At 44.5% G+C, this 21,154-nt stretch overlaps 1 protein-coding gene across 1 annotated transcript; it reads left to right on the forward strand.

Annotated features, from left to right (window-relative positions):
* The first annotated feature begins 969 nt into the window (after positions 1–969).
* Positions 970–20,243, forward strand: LOC139396594 (TBC1 domain family member 31-like). Its single transcript, XM_071143543.1, has 13 exons — positions 970–1,115; positions 2,228–2,361; positions 3,379–3,512; positions 4,071–4,250; positions 5,975–6,207; positions 6,428–6,580; positions 11,301–11,436; positions 12,824–12,916; positions 13,119–13,259; positions 13,657–13,851; positions 14,156–14,309; positions 18,424–18,579; positions 19,687–20,243. The coding sequence occupies exons 1-13, from the start codon at positions 970–972 to the stop codon at positions 19,809–19,811; spliced, it is 1,980 nt and encodes a 659-aa protein (XP_070999644.1). The 3' UTR covers positions 19,812–20,243.
* The last annotated feature ends 911 nt before the right edge of the window (positions 20,244–21,154 follow it).

A 21,154-nucleotide genomic window follows, 5' to 3' on the forward strand; every position in this document is an offset into this window, starting at 1 on the left:
CACTACAGTAAACGGTGCTCCTTTAGACACTACAGTAAACGGTGCTCCTTTAGACACTACAGTAAACGGTGCTCCTTTAGACACGACAGTAAACGGTGCTCCTTTAGACACTACAGTAAACTGTGCTCCTTTCGACACGACAGTAAACGGTGCTCCTTTCGACACGACAGTAAACGGTGCTCCTTTAGACACTACAGTAAACAGTGCTCCTTAAGACACCACAGTAAACGGTGCTCCTTTAGACACTACAGTAAACGGTGCTCCTTTAAACACTACAGTAAACGGTGCTCCTTTAGACACCACAGTAAACGGTGCTCCTTTAGACACTACAGTAAACGGTGCTCCCCAAGACACCACAGTAAACGGTGCTTCTTTAGACACCACAGTAAACGGTGCTCCTTTAGACACCACAGTAAACGGTGCTCCTGTCGACACTACAGTAAACGGTGCTCCTTTAGACACTACAGTAAACAGTGCTCCTATCGACACTACAGTAAACGGTGCTCCTTTAGACACCACAGTAAACGGTGCTCCTGTCAACACTACAGTAAACGGTGCTCCCTTAGACACTACAGTAAACGGTGCTCCTTTAGACACTACAGTAAACGGTGCTCCTGTCGACACTACAGTAAACGGTGCTCCTGTCAACACTACAGTAAACGGTGCTCCGTTAGACACTACAGTAAACGGTGCTCCTGTCGACACTACAGTAAACGGTGCTCCCTTAGACACTACAGTAAACGGTGCTCCTTTAGACACCACAGTAAACGGTGCTCCTCTAGACACGACAGTAAACGGTGCTCCTTTAGACACGACAGTAAACGGTGCTCCTGTCGACACTACAGTAAACGGTGCTCCTGTCGACACTACAGTAAACGGTGCTCCTTTAGACACTACAGTAAACGGTGCTCCGTTAGACACTACAGTAAACGGGTTCCATTATGATGATCATGCGTTTTATTTGTCAGGATGTTTGTGTGGAGGTCCCTCCTGCGTCTGCCAGAGAACCACGCAGCTTTCAGCAGTCTGACCGATAAAGGCCTGCACTCTGCCTACCTCAGCATCCAGGAGCGATACCCCATCAAGAGCCACAAACTGCAGCGGGGACTTCAACGGTATACTTACCACTTACCTGGCTGGCACTATGGGCCTGCTGTCATGTTGGCCTGGGCACGTTCAGATCATATGGAATTATTCATAGTAGGAGCTAATGGTTCTTCAATTTTTATCAAAACGTCCTTGATGATTAATTCTTGTGATGGGTATATCTGACAGTGCTGTCATTTCCATGAATCGTGATGGGTATATCTGACAGTGCTGTCATTTCCCTGAATCATGATGGGTGTATCTGACAGTGCTGTCATTTCCCTGAATTATGATGGGTATATCTGACAGTGCTGTCATTTCCCTGAATCATGATGGGTATATCTGACAGTGCTGTCATTTCCCTGAATCATGATGGGTATATCTGACAGTGCTGTCATTTCCCTGAATCATGATGGGTGTATCTGACAGTGCTGTCATTTCCCTGAATCATGATGGGTGTATCTGACAGTGCTGTCATTTCCCTGAATCATGATGGGTATATCTGACAGTGCTGTCATTTCCATGAATCATGATGGGTATATCTGACAGTGCTGTCATTTCCCTGAATCATGATGGGTGTATCTGACAGTGCTGTCATTTCCCTGAATCATGATGGGTATATCTGACAGTGCTGTCATTTACCTGAATCACGATGGGTATATCTGACAGTGCTGTCATTTCCCTGAATCATGATGGGTGTATCTGACAGTGCTGTCATTTCCCTGAATCATGATGGGTGTATCTGGCAGTGCTGTCATTTCCCTGAATCATGATAGGTATATCTGACAGTGCTGTCATTTCCCTGAATCATGATGGGTATATCTGACAGTGCTGTCATTTCCCTGAATCATGATGGGTATATCTGACAGTGCTGTCATTTCCCTGAATCATGATGGGTATATCTGACAGTGCTGTCATTTCCATGAATCATGATGGGTATATCTGACAGTGCTGTCATTTCCCTGAATCATGATGGGTATATCTGACAGTGCTGTCATTTCCCTGAATCATGATGGGTGTATCTGACAGTGCTGTCATTTCCATGAATCATGATGGGTATATCTGACAGTGCTGTCATTTCCCTGAATCATGATGGGTGTATCTGACAGTGCTGTCATTTCCGTCTCTTGTCTGCCTACAGAGTGTTGTCTGCACTAGCCCACTGGGCGGCCATCTTTGGAGAGACAGACTACCTCCCTCTGATGGCGTTTCCCTTCGTCAAGCTCTTCCAGAATAACCCTCTGCTCTGTTTTGAAGTGGTCGCCACCACTATAGGTACTGTACACACAGTATACACAGTATACACAGTATACACAGTACACACAGTATACACAGTATACACAATACACACTGTACACACAGTATACACAATACACACAGTATACACAGTACACACAGTATACACAGTATACACAGTATACACAATACACACAGTACACACAGTACACACAGTATACACAGTATACACAATACACACAGTACACACAGTACACACAGTACACACAGTATACACAGTACACACTGTACACACAGTACACACAGTATACACAGTACACACTGTACACACAATACACACTGTACACACTGTACACACAGTACACACTGTACACACAGTACACACAGTATACACAGTACACACAGTACACACTGTACACACAATACACACTGTACACACAGTATACACTGTACACACAGTATACACAATACACACAGTATACACAATACACACTGTACACACAATACACACTGTATACACAATACACACAGTATACACAATACACACTGTACACACAATACACACTGTACACACAGTATACACAGTATACACAATACACACTGTACACACAATACACACTGTACACACAGTATACACTGTATACACAGTATACACAATACACACTGTACACACAGTATACACAATACACACAGTATACACTGTACACACAGTATACACAATACACACAGTATACACTGTACACACAGTATACACAGTACACACAGTATACACTGTACACACAGTATACATAATACACACAGTATACACAATACACACTGTACACACAGTACAAACAGTATACACAATACACAAAGCACACACAGTATACATAGTACACACAGTACACACACTACTAGAAACTGAATCATGTTTCACTTGTCCTTTCATGTCGGCCCTGTTTGCTAACTTAGAGTTGCTGAATATTTGTCACTTTTTCAGTTTGTTTTTTAGTGTACCTTGTTTATGTAACTTTGGTTGTAAAATAGGGTATTGACAGTTTTGTTTGTCCTTTGCAGTGAACTGGTGCCAGCACTGGTTTGAATACTTCCCCAACCCTCCTCTCAACGTACTGAGCATGGCAGAGAATGTTCTGGCTCACCATGACAAGGAACTGCTGCAGCACCTCATCGACTGTGGAGTCACCTCTCAGGTGAGACGACCAGGATATCTCTTTTTAAACTCCCGTTACAACTGTATTATAATGACACTAGTATTGTACGGTTGTTATTTTATCTGCTCCCACAAACAAGCGTTCAGTGATACATTTCCACTCGCTGTTAGAGACTCTGTTCTCCGAGATGTTGACCAGAGAAAAGTGTCTGAAACTCTTTAATAACCTCTATCTCCTCTCGCTCCTCTCTCTCTGTCTGTCTCTCTCTCTCTCTCTATCTCTCCTCTCTCTCTTCTCTCTCCTCTCTCTCCTCTCTCTCCTCTCTCCCCTCTCTCTCCTCCAGCTGTATGTGTGGCCCCTGTTAGAGACTCTGTTCTCTGAGGTGCTGACCAGAGATGAGTGGCTCAAACTCTTGAATAACCTCTATCTCCCCTCTCTCTCCTCTCTCTCTCTCCTATCTCCTCTCTCTCTCTCTCTCTCTCTCTCTCTCTCTCTCTCTCTCTCTCCTCTCTCTCCTCTCTTCTCTCCCTCTCTCTCCTCTCTCTCCTCTCTCCCCTCTCTCTCCTCTCTCTCCTCTCGCTCCTCTCTCTCCTCCAGCTGTATGTGTGGCCCCTGTTAGAGACTCTGTTCTCTGAGGTGCTGACCAGAGATGAGTGGCTCAAACTGTTTGACAACGTCTTCTCTAACCATCCTGCCTTCTTATTGGTATCTGTGGTCTCATATGTCACCTGCTGCCGTGCCCCACTACTGCTCTGCAGCCACAAAGAGGACTTTGAGGTAAGAGGTTTTATATAAACCATGGGAAGGTTTGAGGTAAGATGTTTTATATAAACCATGGGAAGGTTTACGGTAAGATGTTTTATATAAACCATGGGAAGGTTTACGGTAAGAGGTTTTATGTAAACCATGGGAAGGTTTACGGTAAGAGGTTTTATATAAACCATGGGAAGGTTTACGGTAAGAGGTTTTATATAAACCATGGGAAGGTTTACGGTAAGATGTTTTATATAAACCATGGGAAGGTTTACGGTAAGAGGTTTTATATAAACCATGGGAAGGTTTACGGTAAGATGTTTTATATAAACCATGGGAAGGGACACTTTCATTGGTTAGGCCCTTTATATGACTTCCTGTTATGACTATATGCCACTATATATGTTGACCTACAGCAGGGGTCTTCAACCTTTTCTTGGCCAGGGACCCCCTCCAGGGACCCCTTCCCCAGGGACCCATTCCCAGAACCCCCTCCCAGGGACCCATTCCCAGAACCCCTCCCAGGGACCCCCCATCATAAATTAGCAAAAATAATAATAATTAAATGCACATGTCTTATCATCAGGTCAATGATAATGTCAAGGAGAAGTAATCTTTTTTTTTTTTTTAAATGAATAGATTAGGTAAATAGTGTTTCATTATTTTGACCTCAACACGTTTTGTAATTGGATGAGGAAGTGTCCTTTTTCCTAAGAGCAGCTGTTTAGCTGGTTAAACAAAGGTTAGTCCAGAAATCCTACCAGCAGCCATCGGTACTTATCGTACTGGTAGTCTATTAGCAAGGGCCTTTTCAAAGCCTTTTGTCAGCTGCTCCAATGAGTGTGATTGGCTCATTATAAGGAGTTGAGAAATAAAGTTGACATCATTAGAATAAAGATATTCTCCTCCTTTCTACTGTAGGTAGGTCATCCACAATGGGTTCACCCCCAGTTGAATACCCCTTGACCTAGAGGCTTGGAACTTTGTATGTAGGTGACTTTTCTCATGCTGAACAAATTTGCCTCAAGGACCCATCAAAGCACGGTCACACTGAGTGGATATTCACACTGTTCTCAGGGCAGGTCTGCCGGGTTTGACTAGAAGAAGTGACTTTTCGTAGCAGGTTAAGAGAATTAACATGGTAGGTTAGGAACATCTGGTTAAGGGTTAGCTAAAACACTATACATTTTCCCCGATAAGAAACTTAACATATTTAGCTACAACTAAGCTTGCCCTGAGAACAGTCTTGGTTTCCACTAATGTGATTCTGCCATAAGGTCAGTCAGGGACTTTTAAACCTTCTTTATTTTGTATTAAACATTTTTAAAATGTTTTTGCTTAATTAACGAGATGGTTGAGTTATTGATAAATCAGGAAATCAACATTTAAGAGTCCATTTTAAATCCTTTGTAAATCCACTCCACAATGGCCTGTCAACGTGGAACTTTCTAGGGTCATCAGAGACATTACCATGATGAACCCTATTCCGTTTGGTGTTGATATCTTAACTATTACCCAGGTGTCCTTTCTGCCATCCTATGAACCCTGCTCATTGCTGCTTGCAGCTACAGTATATGTACCTTCTTCTTCATGAAGGGAAAATGCACCCTTGATTCTCTCCCTGCCTCCCTCTTTCTCTCCCTGCCTCCCTCTTTCTCTCCCTGCCTCCCTCTTTCTCTCCCTGCCTCCCTCTTTCTCTCCCTGCCTCCCTCTTTCTCTCCCTGCCTCCCTCTTTCTCTCCCTGCCAGTATTTCTTCCACCACCGTAACAACCTGGACATCAGCTCTGTGATAAATGAGACATACAGGCTGATGGAGAGCACCCCAGCAGACATCCACCCCAGGAACATGCTGGATGACTTTCAGCCTCTGACCAGGGGACAGTACCCTGTCTTCAACAAGTACCCCACCTACATAGTGGAGTACCAGTCTCAGGAGAGAGAGAGGATACGCCAACAGGAAGTGGACTACCTCAGAGAGAGGTCAGATTATATCATTGGCATCTTATCCTTTCTGTGGCATTCTAGAACACTGGCAAAGACGATAAGGTTCACACAAAGTCAAACTCAAACTCTTTAATATCTTATCTCTGTTTTTCTTGCAGTAGCAAGGGGGAAAAGCTTGACACGGACGTTTCGGTCAAAGCCTTCTTCAGTATTTGTGTCAAAGAACAGTGTCAGATATGTGTGCGTGTCTCTCCAGGCAGGCGGTGCAGGAGCTGCGTGCGAAGGCGGTTCAGAGGCAGGCTGAGGACGAGGCATGGTACACCCAGCAGGAGATACTGCAGCAGGCTGAGGAGAAACGCAGGGACATCCTACAGCAAGAGGAGAGCAAGCTGGCTGAACAGAGAACCAGGTCAGAGAACAGACAGACAGTCATCTATCTCTGCCAATTTATTACTACATCAATCATTCAGGTAGCCTAGTGGTTAGAGTGTAGGGACGGCAGGTAGCCTAGTGGTTAGAGTGTAGGGCCGGCAGGTAGCCTAGTGGTTAGAGGGTAGGGACGGCAGGTAGCCTAGTGGTTAGAGTGTAGGGGCAGGCAGGTAGCCTAGTGGTTAGAGTGTAGGGACGGCAGGTAGCCTAGGTGGTTAGAGTGTAGGGACGGCAGGTAGCCTAGTGGTTAGAGTGGAGGGGCAGGCAGGTAGCCTAGTGGTTAGAGTGTAGGGACGGCAGGTAGCCTAGTGGTTAGAGTGTAGGGACGGCAGGTAGCCTAGTGGTTAGAGTGGAGGGGCGGCAGGTAGCCTAGTGGTTAGAGTGCAGGGACGGCAGGTAGCCTAGTGGTTAGAGTGTAGGGGCAGGCAGGTAGCCTAGTGGTTAGAGTGTAGGGACGGCAGGTAGCCTAGTGGTTAGAGTGTAGGGACGGCAGGTAGCCTAGTGGTTAGAGTGTAGGGGCAGGCAGGTAGCCTAGTGGTTAGAGTGTAGGGGCAGGCAGGTAGCCTAGTGGTTAGAGTGGAGGGGCGGCAGGTAGCCTAGTGGTTAGAGTGTAGGGGCAGGCAGGTAGCCTAGTGGTTAGAGTGTAGGGGCAGGCAGGTAGCCTAGTGGTTAGAGTGGAGGGGCAGGCAGGTAGCCTAGTGGTTAGAGTGGAGGGGCAGGCAGGTAGCCTAGTGGTTAGAGTGGAGGGGCAGGCAGGTAGCCTAGTGGTTAGAGTGTAGGGGCAGGCAGGTAGCCTAGTGGTTAGAGTAGAGGGGCAGGCAGGTAGCCTAGTGGTTAGAATGTAGGGCAGGCAGGTAGCCTAGTGGTTAGAGTGGAGGGGCGGCAGGTAGCCTAGTGGTTAGAGTGTAGGGGCGGCAGGTAGCCTAGTGGTTAGAGTGTAGGGGCAGGCAGGTAGCCTAGTGGTTAGAGTGTAGGGACGGCAGGTAGCCTAGTGGTTAGAGTGTAGGGGCAGGCAGGTAGCCTAGTGGTTAGAGTGTAGGGGCGGCAGGTAGCCTAGTGGTTAGAGTGTTGGGATGGCAGGTAGCCTAGTGGTTAGAGTGTAGGGGCGGCAGGTAGCCTAGTGGTTAGAGTGTAGGGGCGGCAGGTAGCCTAGTGGATAGAGTGTAGGGGCGGCAGGTAGCCTAGTGGATAGAGTGTAGGGACGGCAGGTAGCCTAGTGGTTAGAATGTAGGGACGGCAGGTAGCCTAGTGGTTAGAGTGTAGAGGCAGGCAGGTAGCCTAGTGGTTAGAGTGTAGGGGCAGGCAGGTAGACTAGTGGTTAGAGCATTGGGCCAGTAACCGAAAGGTTGCTAGACCGAATCCCTTGAGCAAGGCAGTTAACCCACTGTTCCCCGGGCGCCGAAGACGTGGATGTCGATTAAGGCAGCCGCCCACACCTCTCTGATTCAGAGAGGAAGACACATTTCAGTTGAAAACATTCAGTTGTACAATTTGACTAGCCCCCCCCCCCCCCCTTTCCAAGCCAGAACTGTGTTTGCATCATGTAGGAGGAGTATTCAGTCAGGATCCTCAGAAGGAAGAACATTCTGAGGTAATGTGACACTCCCATGTCATAGTTATTGATCCTCATAAATGACTTGGTACAGGCCCATCAAATGTGATGTCACTAATTAAGATGAAATAGACTTGAGTTCCTTGTTCCAAGGTTTATTTATCTGACAGTCTGTAATGTGTCCCCAGGTTAGTCTGACAGTCTGTAATGTGTTCCCAGGTTAGTCTCTCTGACAGTCTGTAATGCATCCCCAGGTTAGTCTCTCTGACAGTCTGTAATGCATCCCCAGGTTAGTCTCTCTGACAGTCTGTAATGTGTTCCAAGGTTTATTTATCTGACAGTCTGTAATGTGTTCCAAGGTTTATTTATCTGACAGTCTGTAATGTGTTCCAAGGTTTATTTATCTGACAGTCTGTAATGCATCCCCAGGTTAGTCTGACAGTCTGTAATGTATCCCCAGGTTAGTCTGACAGTCTGTAATGTGTCCCCAGGTTAGTCTGACAGTCTGTAATGTGTTCCCAGGTTAGTCTCTCTGACAGTCTGTAATGTGTTCCCAGGTTAGTCTCTCTGACAGTCTGTAATGCATCCCCAGGTTAGTCTCTCTGACAGTCTGTAATGTATCCCCAGGTTAGTCTGACAGTCTGTAATGTATCCCCAGGTTAGTCTGACAGTCTGTAATGTGTCCCCAGGTTAGTCTGACCGTCTGTAATGTGTTCCCAGGTTAGTCTCTCTGACAGTCTGTAATGCATCCCCAGGTTAGTCTCTCTGACAGTCTGTAATGTATCCCCAGGTTAGTCTGACAGTCTGTAATATGTCCCCAGGTTAGTCTCTCTAACAATCTGTAATGTATCCCCAGGTTAGTCTGACAGTCTGTAATGTGTTCCAAGGTTAGTCTGACAGTCTGTAATGTGTTCCAAGGTTTATTTATCTAACAGTCTGTAATGTGTCCCAAGGTTAGTCTGACAGTCTGTAATATGTCCCCAGGTTAGTCTCTCTAACAGTCTGTAATGTGTCCCCAGGTTAGTCTGACAGTCTGTAATGTGTCCCCAGGTTAGTCTGACAGTCTGTAATGTGTGTCCCCAGGTTAGTCTCTCTGACAGTCTGTAATGTGTGTCCCCAGGTTAGTCTGACAGTCTGTAATGTATCCCCAGGTTAGTCTGACAGTCTGTAATGTATCCCCAGGTTAGTCTGACAGTCTGTAATGCATCCCCAGGTTAGTCTGACAGTCTGTAATGTGTCCCCAGGTTAGTCTGACAGTCTGTAATGTATCCCCAGGTTAGTCTGACAGTCTGTAATGTATCCCCAGGTTAGTCTGACAGTCTGTAATGCGTCCTCAGGTTAGTCTGACAGTCTGTAATGTGTCCCCAGGTTAGTCTGACAGTCTGTAATGTGTCCCAGGTTAGTCTCTCTGACAGTCTGTAATGTGTCTCCAGGTTAGTCTCTCTGACAGTCTGTAATGTGTCTCCAGGTTAGTCTCTCTGACAGTCTGTAATGTATCCCCAGGTTAGTCTCTCTGACAGTCTGTAATGTGTCCCCAGGTTAGTCTCTCTGACAGTCTGTAATGTGTCCCCAGGTTAGTCTCTCTGACAGTCTGTAATGTGTCCCCAGGTTAGTCTCTCTGACAGTCTGTAATGTGTCCCCAGGTTAGTCTCTCTGACAGTCTGTAATGTGTCCCCAGGTTAGTCTGACCGTCTGTAATGTGTCCCCAGGTTAGTCTGACAGTCTGTAATGTGTCCCCAGGTTAGTCTTTCTGACAGTCTGTAATGTGTCTCCAGGTTAGTCTGACAGTCTGTGATGTGTCCCCAGGTTAGTCTCTCCAACAGTCTGTAATGTGTCTCCATGTTAGTCTCTCTGACAGTCTGTAATGTGTCTCCAGGTTAGTCTCTCTGACAGTCTGTAATGTGTCTCCAGGTTAGTCTCTCTGACAGTCTGTAATGTGTCTCCAGGTTAGCCTCTGACAGTCTGTAATGTGTCCCCAGGTTAGTCTCTCTGACAGTCTGTAATGTATCCCCAGGTTAGTCTCCTTGACAGTCTGTAATGTGTCCCCAGGTTAGTCTGACAGTCTGTAATGTGTCCCCAGGTTAGTCTGACAGTCTGTAATGTGTCCCCAGGTTAGTCTTTCTGACAGTCTGTAATGTGTCTCCAGGTTAGTCTCTCTGACAGTCTGTAATGTGTCTCCAGGTTAGTCTCTCTGACAGTCTGTAATGTGTCTCCAGGTTAGTCTCTCTGACAGTCTGTAATGTGTCTCCAGGTTAGCCTCTGACAGTCTGTAATGTGTCCCCAGGTTAGTCTCTCTGACAGTCTGTAATGTATCCCCAGGTTAGTCTCCTTGACAGTCTGTAATGTGTCCCCAGGTTAGTCTGACAGTCTGTAATGCATCCCCAGGTTAGTCTTTCTGACAGTCTGTAATGTGTCCCAGGTTAGTCTTTCTGACAGTCTGTAATGTGTCTCCAAGTTAGTCTGACAGTTTGTAATATATCCCCAGGTTAGTCTGACAGTCTGTAATGTGTCCCCAGGTTAGTCTGACAGTCTGTAATGTGTCCCCAGGTTAGTCTGACAGTCTGTAATGTATCTCCAGGTTAGTCTGACAGTCTGTAATGTGTCCCCAGGTTAGTTTCTCTGACCGTCTGTAGTGTGTCCCCAGGTTAGTCTCTCTGACAGCCTGTGTCCCCAGGTTAGTCTCTCTGACAGTCTGTAATGCGTCCCCAGGTTAGTCTCTCTGACGGTCTGTAATGCGTCCCCAGGTTAGTCTCTCTGACAGTCTGTAATGCGTCCCCAGGTTAGTCCCTCTGACAGTCTGCAATGTGTCCCCTGGTTAGTCTCTCTGACAGTCTAATGTGTCTCCAGGTAAGTCTCTGACAGTCTAATGTGTCCCCAGGTTAGTCTCTCTGACAGTCTATAATGTGTCCCCAGGTTAGTCTCTCTGACAGCCTGTGTCTCCAGGTTAGTCTCTCTGACAGTCTGTAATGTGTCTCCAGGTTAGTCTCTCTGACAGTCTGTAATGCGTCTCCAGGTTAGTCTCTCTGACAGTCTGTGTCTCCAGGTTAGTCTCTCTGACAGTCTGTAATGTGTCCCCAGGTTAGTCTCTCTGACTGTCTGTAATGTGTCCCCAGGTTAGTCTCTCTGACAGTCTGTAATGCGTCTCCAGGTTAACAGCCATGAAGCGTGAGTTAAAGGTGAAGGAGCTCCAGCTGATGGATGCTGCCAGGAGACGCTTCCTGAAACAGCAGCAGGACCAGAGACTGACTGAACTACACAGACTGGACGAGCAGATACAGAGGAAGGTCTGTTTTCACTTCAGTCACCTCCCTGTATTTAATATTGAAAGAAGAGATTCATTCTTTCAACCATCCTTTTATTTTGTATGTAATGTGATGGGGTGTCTATATGTCCTCTACTGTATATAATGGGGTGTCTATATGTACTCTACTGTATATAATGGGGTGTCTATATGTCCTCTACTATATATAATGGGGTGTCTATATGTCCTCTACTGTATATAATGGGGTGTCTATATGTCCTCTACTGTATATAATGGGGTGTCTATATGTCCTCTACTGTATATAATGGGGTGTCTATATGTCCTCTACTGTATATAATGGGGTGTCTATATGTACTCTACTGTATATAAAGGGGTGTCTATATGTACTCTACTGTATATAATGGGGTGTCTATATGTACTCTACTGTATATAATGGGGTGTCTATATGTACTCTACTGTATATAATGGGGTGTCTATATGTACTCTACTGTATATAATGGGGTGTCTATATGTACTCTACTGTATATAATGGGGTGTCTATATGTACTCTACTGTATATAATGGGGTGTCTATATGTACTCTACTGTATATAATGGGGTGTCTATATGTACTCTACTGTATATAATGGGGTGTCTATATGTACTCTACTGTATATAATGGGGTGTCTATATGTACTCTACTGTATATAATGGGGTGTCTATATGTACTCTACTGTATATAATGGGGTGTCTATATGTACTCTACTGTATATAATGGGGTGTCTATATGTACTCTACTGTATATAATGGGGTGTCTATATGTACTCTACTGTATATAATGGGGTGTCTATATGTACTCTACTGTATATAATGGGGTGTCTATATGTCCTCTACTGTATATAATGGGGTGTCTATATGTCCTCTACTGTATATAATGGGGTGTCTATATGTACTCTACTGTATATAATGGGGTGTCTATATGTACTCTACTGTATACAATGGGGTGTCTATATGTACTCTACTGTATACAATGGGGTGTCTATATGTACTCTACTGTATACAATGGGGTGTCTATATGTCCTCTACTGTATATAATGGGGTGTCTATATGTCCTCTACTGTATATAATGGGGTGTCTATATGTCCTCTACTGTATATAATGGGGTGTCTATATGTCCTCTACTGTATATAATGGGGTGTCTATATGTCCTCTACTGTATATAATGGGGTGTCTATATGTCCTCTACTGTATATAATGGGGTGTCTATATGTACTCTACTGTATATAATGGGGTGTCTATATGTACTCTACTGTATATAATGGGGTGTCTATATGTACTCTACTGTATATAATGGGGTGTCTATATGTACTATACTGTATATAATGGGGTGTCTATATGTCCTCTACTGTATGGTGTGTTTGTTGGGCTCAGATGAACACCAGAGACCAGGAGACGGCAGCAGCAGTACAGGATATACAAGTCAGACAGATGGAGCTGGAAGCACAGAGACGCCTGTTTGAACAGGTCAGTGACTGTCCTCATCACAACAACAATGTGCAGAGACCCGCCCCTGAGACAAACACCATCTCGTCATTCACATTATATTCCGTGCAGCATGAAGTTAAGACGCCACACGTCATTGGCCATTTTAACGCTGTCCAGCTACAATATGGCTTGGTCTTCATTCACCAGACCGTGATGTCACCGTGTAATCCTTGTGATGTAGCGACTGGCCAAGGAGCAGGTGCGTGTGACTCAGGAGGTCAGAGCAGAGGTGGATACCAGGAGACACAGGTCAGAGGTCGAGGAGACCACCTTCCAACACCTCCTTAACAACGACACTGACGTCAGCCTGGGAACCAAGAAGGTGAGCGTTCATCTACTGTATACTTCCAGAGACTGAAATATAGGGGGTTATTAAACAATGACTGGAGAGAGAGAGACTGACCTCCTCCCCATCTCAGGTTCTAGACTGAAATATAGGGGGTTATTAAACAATGACTGGAGAGAGAGAGAGACTGACCTCCTCCCCATCTCAGGTTCTAGACTGAAATATAGGGGGTTATTAAACAATGACTGGAGAGAGAGAGAGACTGACCTCCTCCCCATCTCAGGTTCTAGACTGAAATATAGGGGGTTATTAAACAATGACTGGAGAGAGAGAGAGACTGACCTCCTCCCCATCTCAGGTTCTACACTGAAATATAGGGGGTTATTAAACAATGACTGGAGAGAGAGAGAGACTGACCTCCTCCCCATCTCAGGTTCTAGAGGAGTGTTTAGCTGAAGCAGGCCAGCTGGGAGTGGACACCGAGTGGCAGGCTGAGGTGATGAGGCGTCTAGACCAGGAGGATGCAGCCCGGGACAGACACTACCACCATCTGGCTGGACTACACAGAGAGACCCTCACCAAGGAGCAGCAGCTAGTTAACATCATGGAGGACGTAGAGGGACAGAGGGTAGGAGGAGAGATGATGTCGAGGGTATATACAGTAGATCATGAGGACGTAGAGGGACAGAGGGTAGGAGGAGAAATGATGTAGAGGGTATATACAGTAGGTCATTAGGACGTGGAGGGACAGAGGGTAGATGATGTTTCTAGGGTGTATACAGTAGGTCATAAGGACGTAGAGGGACAGAGGGTAGGAGGAGAGATGATGTCGAGGAGGGTATATACAGTAGGTCATGAGGACGTAGAGGGACAGAGGGTGTGTGCAGTGTGTTCAGCAGGTGTGCAGTGTGTTCAGCCATTCTGCGTTTCAGTGGGAGGAGGTGGTGTCTCAGAAGGCCCAGCTAGAGGAGGAGAGGCAGGCTGCAGCCACAGCCGAGGCCAACAGGAGAGTCTTCCTCAGCCAGGAGGAAGAGGAGAACGAGCAGCACAGAGACAACCTCCGCAGGAGCCAGGACCACTCACTCAGTGAGCCCAGCCCCATAGAAATATATGTTGTGGAGGGAATAGGCAGTCAGGTCCTCTATACATCTATCTGCAGTATGCTGAGCATTCTACCCCACCACCCACACTACAGTCCTGTCACCTAAGGTTTCAGTGTTCCTCTTAGCTAATAGTTGAAGATTACAGTGTTCATCTAAGCTAATAGTTGATGTTGAAGGTTACAGTGTTCCTCTAAGCTAATAGTTGGTGTCAGTGTTCCTCTAAGCTAATAGCTGATGTTGAAGGTTACAGTGTTCCTCTAAGCTAATAGTTGAAGGTTACAGTGTTCCTCTAAGCTAATAGTTGATGTTGAAGGTTACAGTGTTCCTCTAAGCTAATAGTTGAAGGTTAGTGTTCCTCTAAGCTAATAGTTGATGTTGAAGGTTACAGTGTTCCTCTAAGCTAATAGTTGAAGGTTACAGTGTTCCTCTAAGCTAATAGTTGATGTTGAAGGTGTCAGTGTTCCTCTAAGCTAATAGTTGAAGGTTACAGTGTTCATCTAAGCTAATAGTTGATGTTGAAGGTTACAGTGTTCCTCTAAGCTAATAGTTGATGTTGAAGGTTACAGTGTTCCTCTAAGCCACATATGTCAGAGTCAAGGCCCGCGGGCCACATCCGGCCCGCAAGAAGGTTTTTTACGGCCCCTGGGATGATCTTGATTTATTATTAGAACCGGCCCGCAGCAAGCCGGCAGCCCGCAGATCTTTTACACGCACCAATACTACATTTCCCACAATGCAAAGGTGACGCACCGAGCAGTAGGCTGCTTCATTTCAATATTTATTGGCACAGCAGTCGTCAGCATCACAGTAAAATTAACTTTCAGATACCCATCAAAAATGGCAAAACGGAAGGTGGATACTGAGAACCGGGGGTTTCAAACAAGGTGGGATTCGGAGTATATGTTCACGAAGGTAGCTGGAAAACCTGTGTGTCTTCTGTGTGGAGAAAGTGTGGCGGTACTGAAAGAGTATAATCTGAGACGACATTATGAAACGAAACACGCGGACAAAAACAAGAATATGGACATGGAACAAAGGCTACAAAAGGCAGAGGAATTAAAACGAGGCCTCAAATCTCGACAGGCTCTGTTCAAAAAAGCCAAATCACAAGGCCAGGCTGCTGTCAAGGCCAGTTTTATTTTGGCAGAAGAGATCGCTAAATCAGCCCGGCCATTTACGGAGGGGGATTTCATCAAAAACTGCATGATTAAAGTTTGTGACGAAGTTTGCCCAGAAAAAAGGCAACTCTTTTTAAATGTGAGTCTGAGCAGAAACACCATTGCCGAGAGAGTAGACCAGTTGTCCATCAATCTAAAAGAGCAGCTTGTGAAAAAGGGAAAAGATTTTATTGCATATTCCTTGGCTGTGGATGAGAGCACCGACATTTCTGACATTGCCCAGTTGTCAATTTTCATCCGCGGAGTGGACTCCAACCTAAGCGTGACAGAGGAGTTTTTGGCTTTACGTCCTATGCATGGCACAACTACGGGGCATGATTTGTATGAAGAGGTGTCAAGATGTGTAAATGAGATGGAGCTGCCTTGGGAAAAACTCGTGGGTTTGACAACCGACGGAGCACCTGCGATGTGTGGACACAGGAGCGGACTGGTGGCGAAGATACGGGAAAAGATGCAAGAGGAAAACGCGACAGGTGAGCTGACAGCTTATCATTGTATCATACACCAGGAAGCGTTGTGCGGTAAAGCCTTGAAAATGGAGCATGTAATGAGCATCATCACGCGCACAGTTAACTTTATCAGAGCCAAAGGTTTGAATCACCGCCAGTTCAAGGCATTTCTGACGGAGTTAGAAACGGAGCATGGTGATTTGCCTTATCACACAGAGGTGCGATGGCTAAGCCAGGGAAAGGTGCTTCAAAGATGTTTCGAGCTTCGTGAGGAGATTTGTCTGTTCTTGGACAGCAAAGGGAAAGACACAACACAACTCCGAGACGAAATGTTTCTGTGTGAAATGGCTTTTCTGTGTGACATTACGAGTCATCTGAATGCAATAAACTTGCAGCTGCAGGGTCGGGATCGTGTCATCTCTGATATGTACAGTACAGTGAAGGCATTTAAAACCAAACTGACTCTGTGGGAGACGCAGATGCGGAAAGAAAATTTGAGCCACTTTCCCAGCTGCCAGACCATGAAAGAGAAGCTCTCTACCAGTGCGTTCCCGAGCACACAGTTGGCTGATAAAATAGGTATGCTTGCCGCTGACTTTCGACGCCGATTTGCTGACTTTGAAGCACAAAAAAGCAGGTTGGAACTGCTCGGTAACCCATTTGCTGTTGACGTGGAAAGCTCACCACCAAACCTCCAAATGGAGTTGATTGACCTCCAATGCAATGATGCACTGAGGGCAAAATATGCGGCAGTGGGTGCTGCGGAGTTCGCCCGTTTCCTCCCCGGCACAATGCCCCAGCTGCGCATCCAGGCTGCTCAAACGTTGTCTATGTTTGGCAGCACATACCTGTGTGAACAACTGTTTTCTTTGATGAACCTGAACAAAACATCACACAGAAGTCGACTTACTGCTGAACACCTCCACTCAATTCTGAGGATTTCTTCAGCTCAGAGCCTTACCCCGAACATTGATGAACTTGTGGAAAAGATGGGACACCACCAAGTATCACCCTCAACCTCAAACAAGTGAACATTACTGTGCAATCACATATTTAGAGTTTTTACTCAGTTCAAGTTTAAAAGTTAAAATGTAATATTTGTTTTCACTGCATGTTACTTCTCCTTAAACAAAGTGTTGTTTTTGATTAATAGATTTTTGCACTTTATTTTTTTGTATTTCAATCCAATTATATTTTAAAAATATTTCAGTTGAGTGGATGATAGAAAATTGCTATTATTGTTTTTTCTTTGAAGTAAATTTAGCCCACTTTTGCTAAAATAGAAAATATAGTCTACTGATGGTGCCTTGAATACCGGTTTCTTTCATTTAATGTTCATGTTATGGGGATATTTATATAAAGGAAATTTGTCTTTTGTGTCTGTTGAAAATTAAAGATTACTGACAGAGCCATAAGAAAATATTGCTTTATTTATCTGATCATATTGTAATATATTTGTTAGGTTTTCAGTAGGTTCAATTAGGTTCACTAGACTATATGCGTCATTTAAAAATTTTTCAATGAACATTCGAACAGTCCGGCCCTCGTCTTGTAGCTGATTTTTTTATTTGGCCCTCCGTCCATTTGACTTTGACACCCCTGCTCTAAGCTAATAGTTGAAGATTACAGTGTTCATCTAAGCTAATAGTTGATGTTGAAGGTTACAGTGTTCCTCTAAGCTAATAGTTGGTGTCAGTGTTCCTCTAAGCTAATAGCTGATGTTGAAGGTTACAGTGTTCCTCTTAGCTAATAGTTGAAGATTACAGTGTTCATCTAAGCTAATAGTTGATGTTGAAGGTTACAGTGTTCCTCTAAGCTAATAGCTGATGTTGAAGGTTACAGTGTTCCTCTAAGCTAATAGTTGAAGGTTACAGTGTTCCTCTAAGCTAATAGTTGATGTTGAAGGTTACAGTGTTCCTCTAAGCTAATAGTTGAAGGTTACAGTGTTCCTCTAAGCTAATAGTTGATGTTGAAGGTTACAGTGTTCCTCTAAGCTAATAGTTGAAGGTTACAGTGTTCCTCTAAGCTAATAGTTGATGTTGAAGGTGTCAGTGTTCCTCTAAGCTAATAGTTGAAGGTTACAGTGTTCATCTAAGCTAATAGTTGATGTTGAAGGTTACAGTGTTCCTCTAAGCTAATAGTTGATGTTGAAGGTTACAGTGTTCCTCTAAGCTAATAGTTGATGTTGAAGATGTCAGTGTTCCTCTAAGCTAATAGTTGAAGGTTACAGTGTTCCTCTAAGCTAATAGTTGATGTTGAAGGTTACAGTGTTCATCTAAGCTAATAGTTGAAGGTTAGTGTTCCTCTAAGCTAATAGTTGATGTTGAAGGTTACAGTGTTCCTCTAAGCTAATAGTTGATGTTGACGGTTAGTGTTCCTCTAAGCTAATAGTTGATGTTGAAGGTTACAGTGTTCCTCTAAGGCAGGCAGTGTGTGGGGTGTTGGTGACTAATACAGTATGTTTTGGCAGGTCAACAGTGGGAGATGAGAGCCAGGTCTCCGTGCTCCACTAGTGGCCTGCTTCCCAATCCTGTTGCTTCTCCTGGTCCTCATCAGTCTCAACAACGTCACAGTCCCAACAACATCTGTCTAAACAACCAGTCCACCTCAGACTCCTCCACTTGCTGTGAGTGTTTCTGACTGTCTGTACCACTCTTTATGTCACCTTTATTTAACCAGGTAGACCAGTTGAGAACAGGTTCTTATTTACAACTGCGACCTGGCCAAGATGAAGCAAAGCAGTGCGACACAAAACAGAGTTACACCTGGAATAAACACATGTACAGTCAATACCAATAGAAACAGAGTTACACCTGGAATAAACACATGTACAGTCAATACCAATAGAAACACAGTTACACCTGGAATAAACACATGTACAGTCAATACCAATAGAAACAGAGTTACACCTGGAATAAACACATGTACAGTCAATACCAATAGAAACAGAGTTACACCTGGAATAAACACATGTACAGTCAATACCAATAGAAACACAGTTACACCTGGAATAAACACATGTACAGTCAATACCAATAGAAACAGAGTTACACCTGGAATAAACACATGTACAGTCAATACCAATAGAAACAGAGTTACACCTGGAATAAACACATGTACAGTCAATACCAATAGAAACACAGTTACACCTGGAATAAACACATGTACAGTCAATACCAATAGAAACAGAGTTACACCTGGAATAAACACATGTACAGTCAATACCAATAGAAACAGAGTTACACCTGGAATAAACACATGTACAGTCAATACCAATAGAAACACAGAGTTACACCTGGAATAAACACATGTACAGTCAATACCAATAGAAACACAGAGTTACACCTGGAATAAACACATGTACAGTCAATACCAATAGAAACAGAGTTACACCTGGAATAAACACATGTACAGTCAATACCAATAGAAACAGAGTTACACCTGGAATAAACACATGTACAGTCAATACCAATAGAAACAGTTACACCTGGAATAAACACATGTACAGTCAATACCAATAGAAACACAGAGTTACACCTGGAATAAACACATGTACAGTCAATACCAATAGAAACAAATCTACATTCACTGTTTCTACAGGTCTGTACTCCAGAAGAAAATATCAACAGAATTCTCATCTACCAAGACGTTATTCAGTGTTCCCACTAATATTGCTGAGTGTACATCCATACAGTAAGTCCCTGAAGAGTCCTGTGGTGTCTTGTTTTCTCAGTCTCTCTGGACCGGGGTCGAGGGGAGCTGGACTGCAGAGAGAGGGAGTTGATGCAGAACATCAGAGAGCTGCGGCAGAAACTGGCGGCCCGCGCCAAAAACTCCAACTCTACCGTCTCCCAGTAACCACGACGACACACAAACACACCTGCTGTGCCTTTTTGTTTTGCATATCTAGACTTGAAAAGGAAACTGAAATGGTTTGTGGTTTTCTGTCCGTTTGAAAGAAGATGCTGATATTATTTGCCTTAACAAACAGCTGTCCTCTAACCACAACCCTGGTGTTGACTAGTTAAAGAGGGATTAAATGAAAGCATTCCGTGGTCTTAATGAGATTTGTAGCACAACCCTCTCCTGTGTATATTTAGTTATTTAAGTTGTTTTTAAATATTGTTGTATCAACTCTGAGTCATTTTATCTCTGCCCTGTTGACTAGTTTCAGTCTTTGCCAGACTATACTCACCAGTCGTGCTCTGGTCTGATGGTGACTTATGACTTGCTAACCTCAGCACAGGTATCCAGGTAATTCACCTTTTAATAAAGCCTTAACAAATCAAATTGTATTTGTCAGATTCTTTGTGAACAACAGGTGTAGACTAACAGTGAAATGCTTTGTAAACAACAGATGTAGACTAACAGTGAAATGCTTTGTAAACAACAGATGTAGACTAACAGTGAAATGCTTTGTAAACAACAGGTGTAGACTAACAGTGAAATGCTTGGTAAACAACAGGTGTAGACTAACAGTGAAATGCTTGGTGAACAACAGGTGTAGACTAACAGAGAAATGCTGACTGACTTCACAACAATGTAGAGAGAAAGAAAACAGGTAATAATACGAGTTATAATATACACACACAGGGCGAGTAACGATCACTTGGATACACACCCGGTGCGAGTAACGATCACTAGGATACACACACAGGGCGAGTAACGATCACTTGGATACACACACAGGGAGAGTAACGATCACTAGGATACACACACAGGGAGAGTAACGATCACTAGGATACACACACAGGGAGAGTAACGATCACTAGGATACACACACAGGGCAACTAACGATCACTAGGATACACACACAGGGCGACTAACGATCACTAGGATACACACACAGGGAGAGTAACGATCACTAGGATACACACACAGGGAGAGTAACGATCACTAGGATACACACACAGGGCGACTAACGATCACTAGGATACACACACAGGGCGACTAACGATCATTTGGCTTCAATCAGTGTAGGTGAAGGGGAGGAGACAAGTTAAAGAAGGATTTTTAAGCCTTGAGACATGGATTGTGTCTGTGTAACATTCAGTGGGTGAATGGACAAGACAAAAGATTGAAGTGCCTTTGAACGGGGTATGGCAGTAGGTGTCAAGCGCCTCCAGTTTGAGTATGTCAAGAACTGCAACGCTGCTGGGTTTTTTCACGCTCAACGGTTTCAACACCCAGCCAACTTGACA

The sequence above is a fragment of the Oncorhynchus clarkii genome, unplaced genomic scaffold, assembly GCF_045791955.1.
Source record: "Oncorhynchus clarkii lewisi isolate Uvic-CL-2024 unplaced genomic scaffold, UVic_Ocla_1.0 unplaced_contig_9428_pilon_pilon, whole genome shotgun sequence".
NCBI classification, from domain to species: Eukaryota; Metazoa; Chordata; class Actinopteri; order Salmoniformes; family Salmonidae; genus Oncorhynchus; species Oncorhynchus clarkii.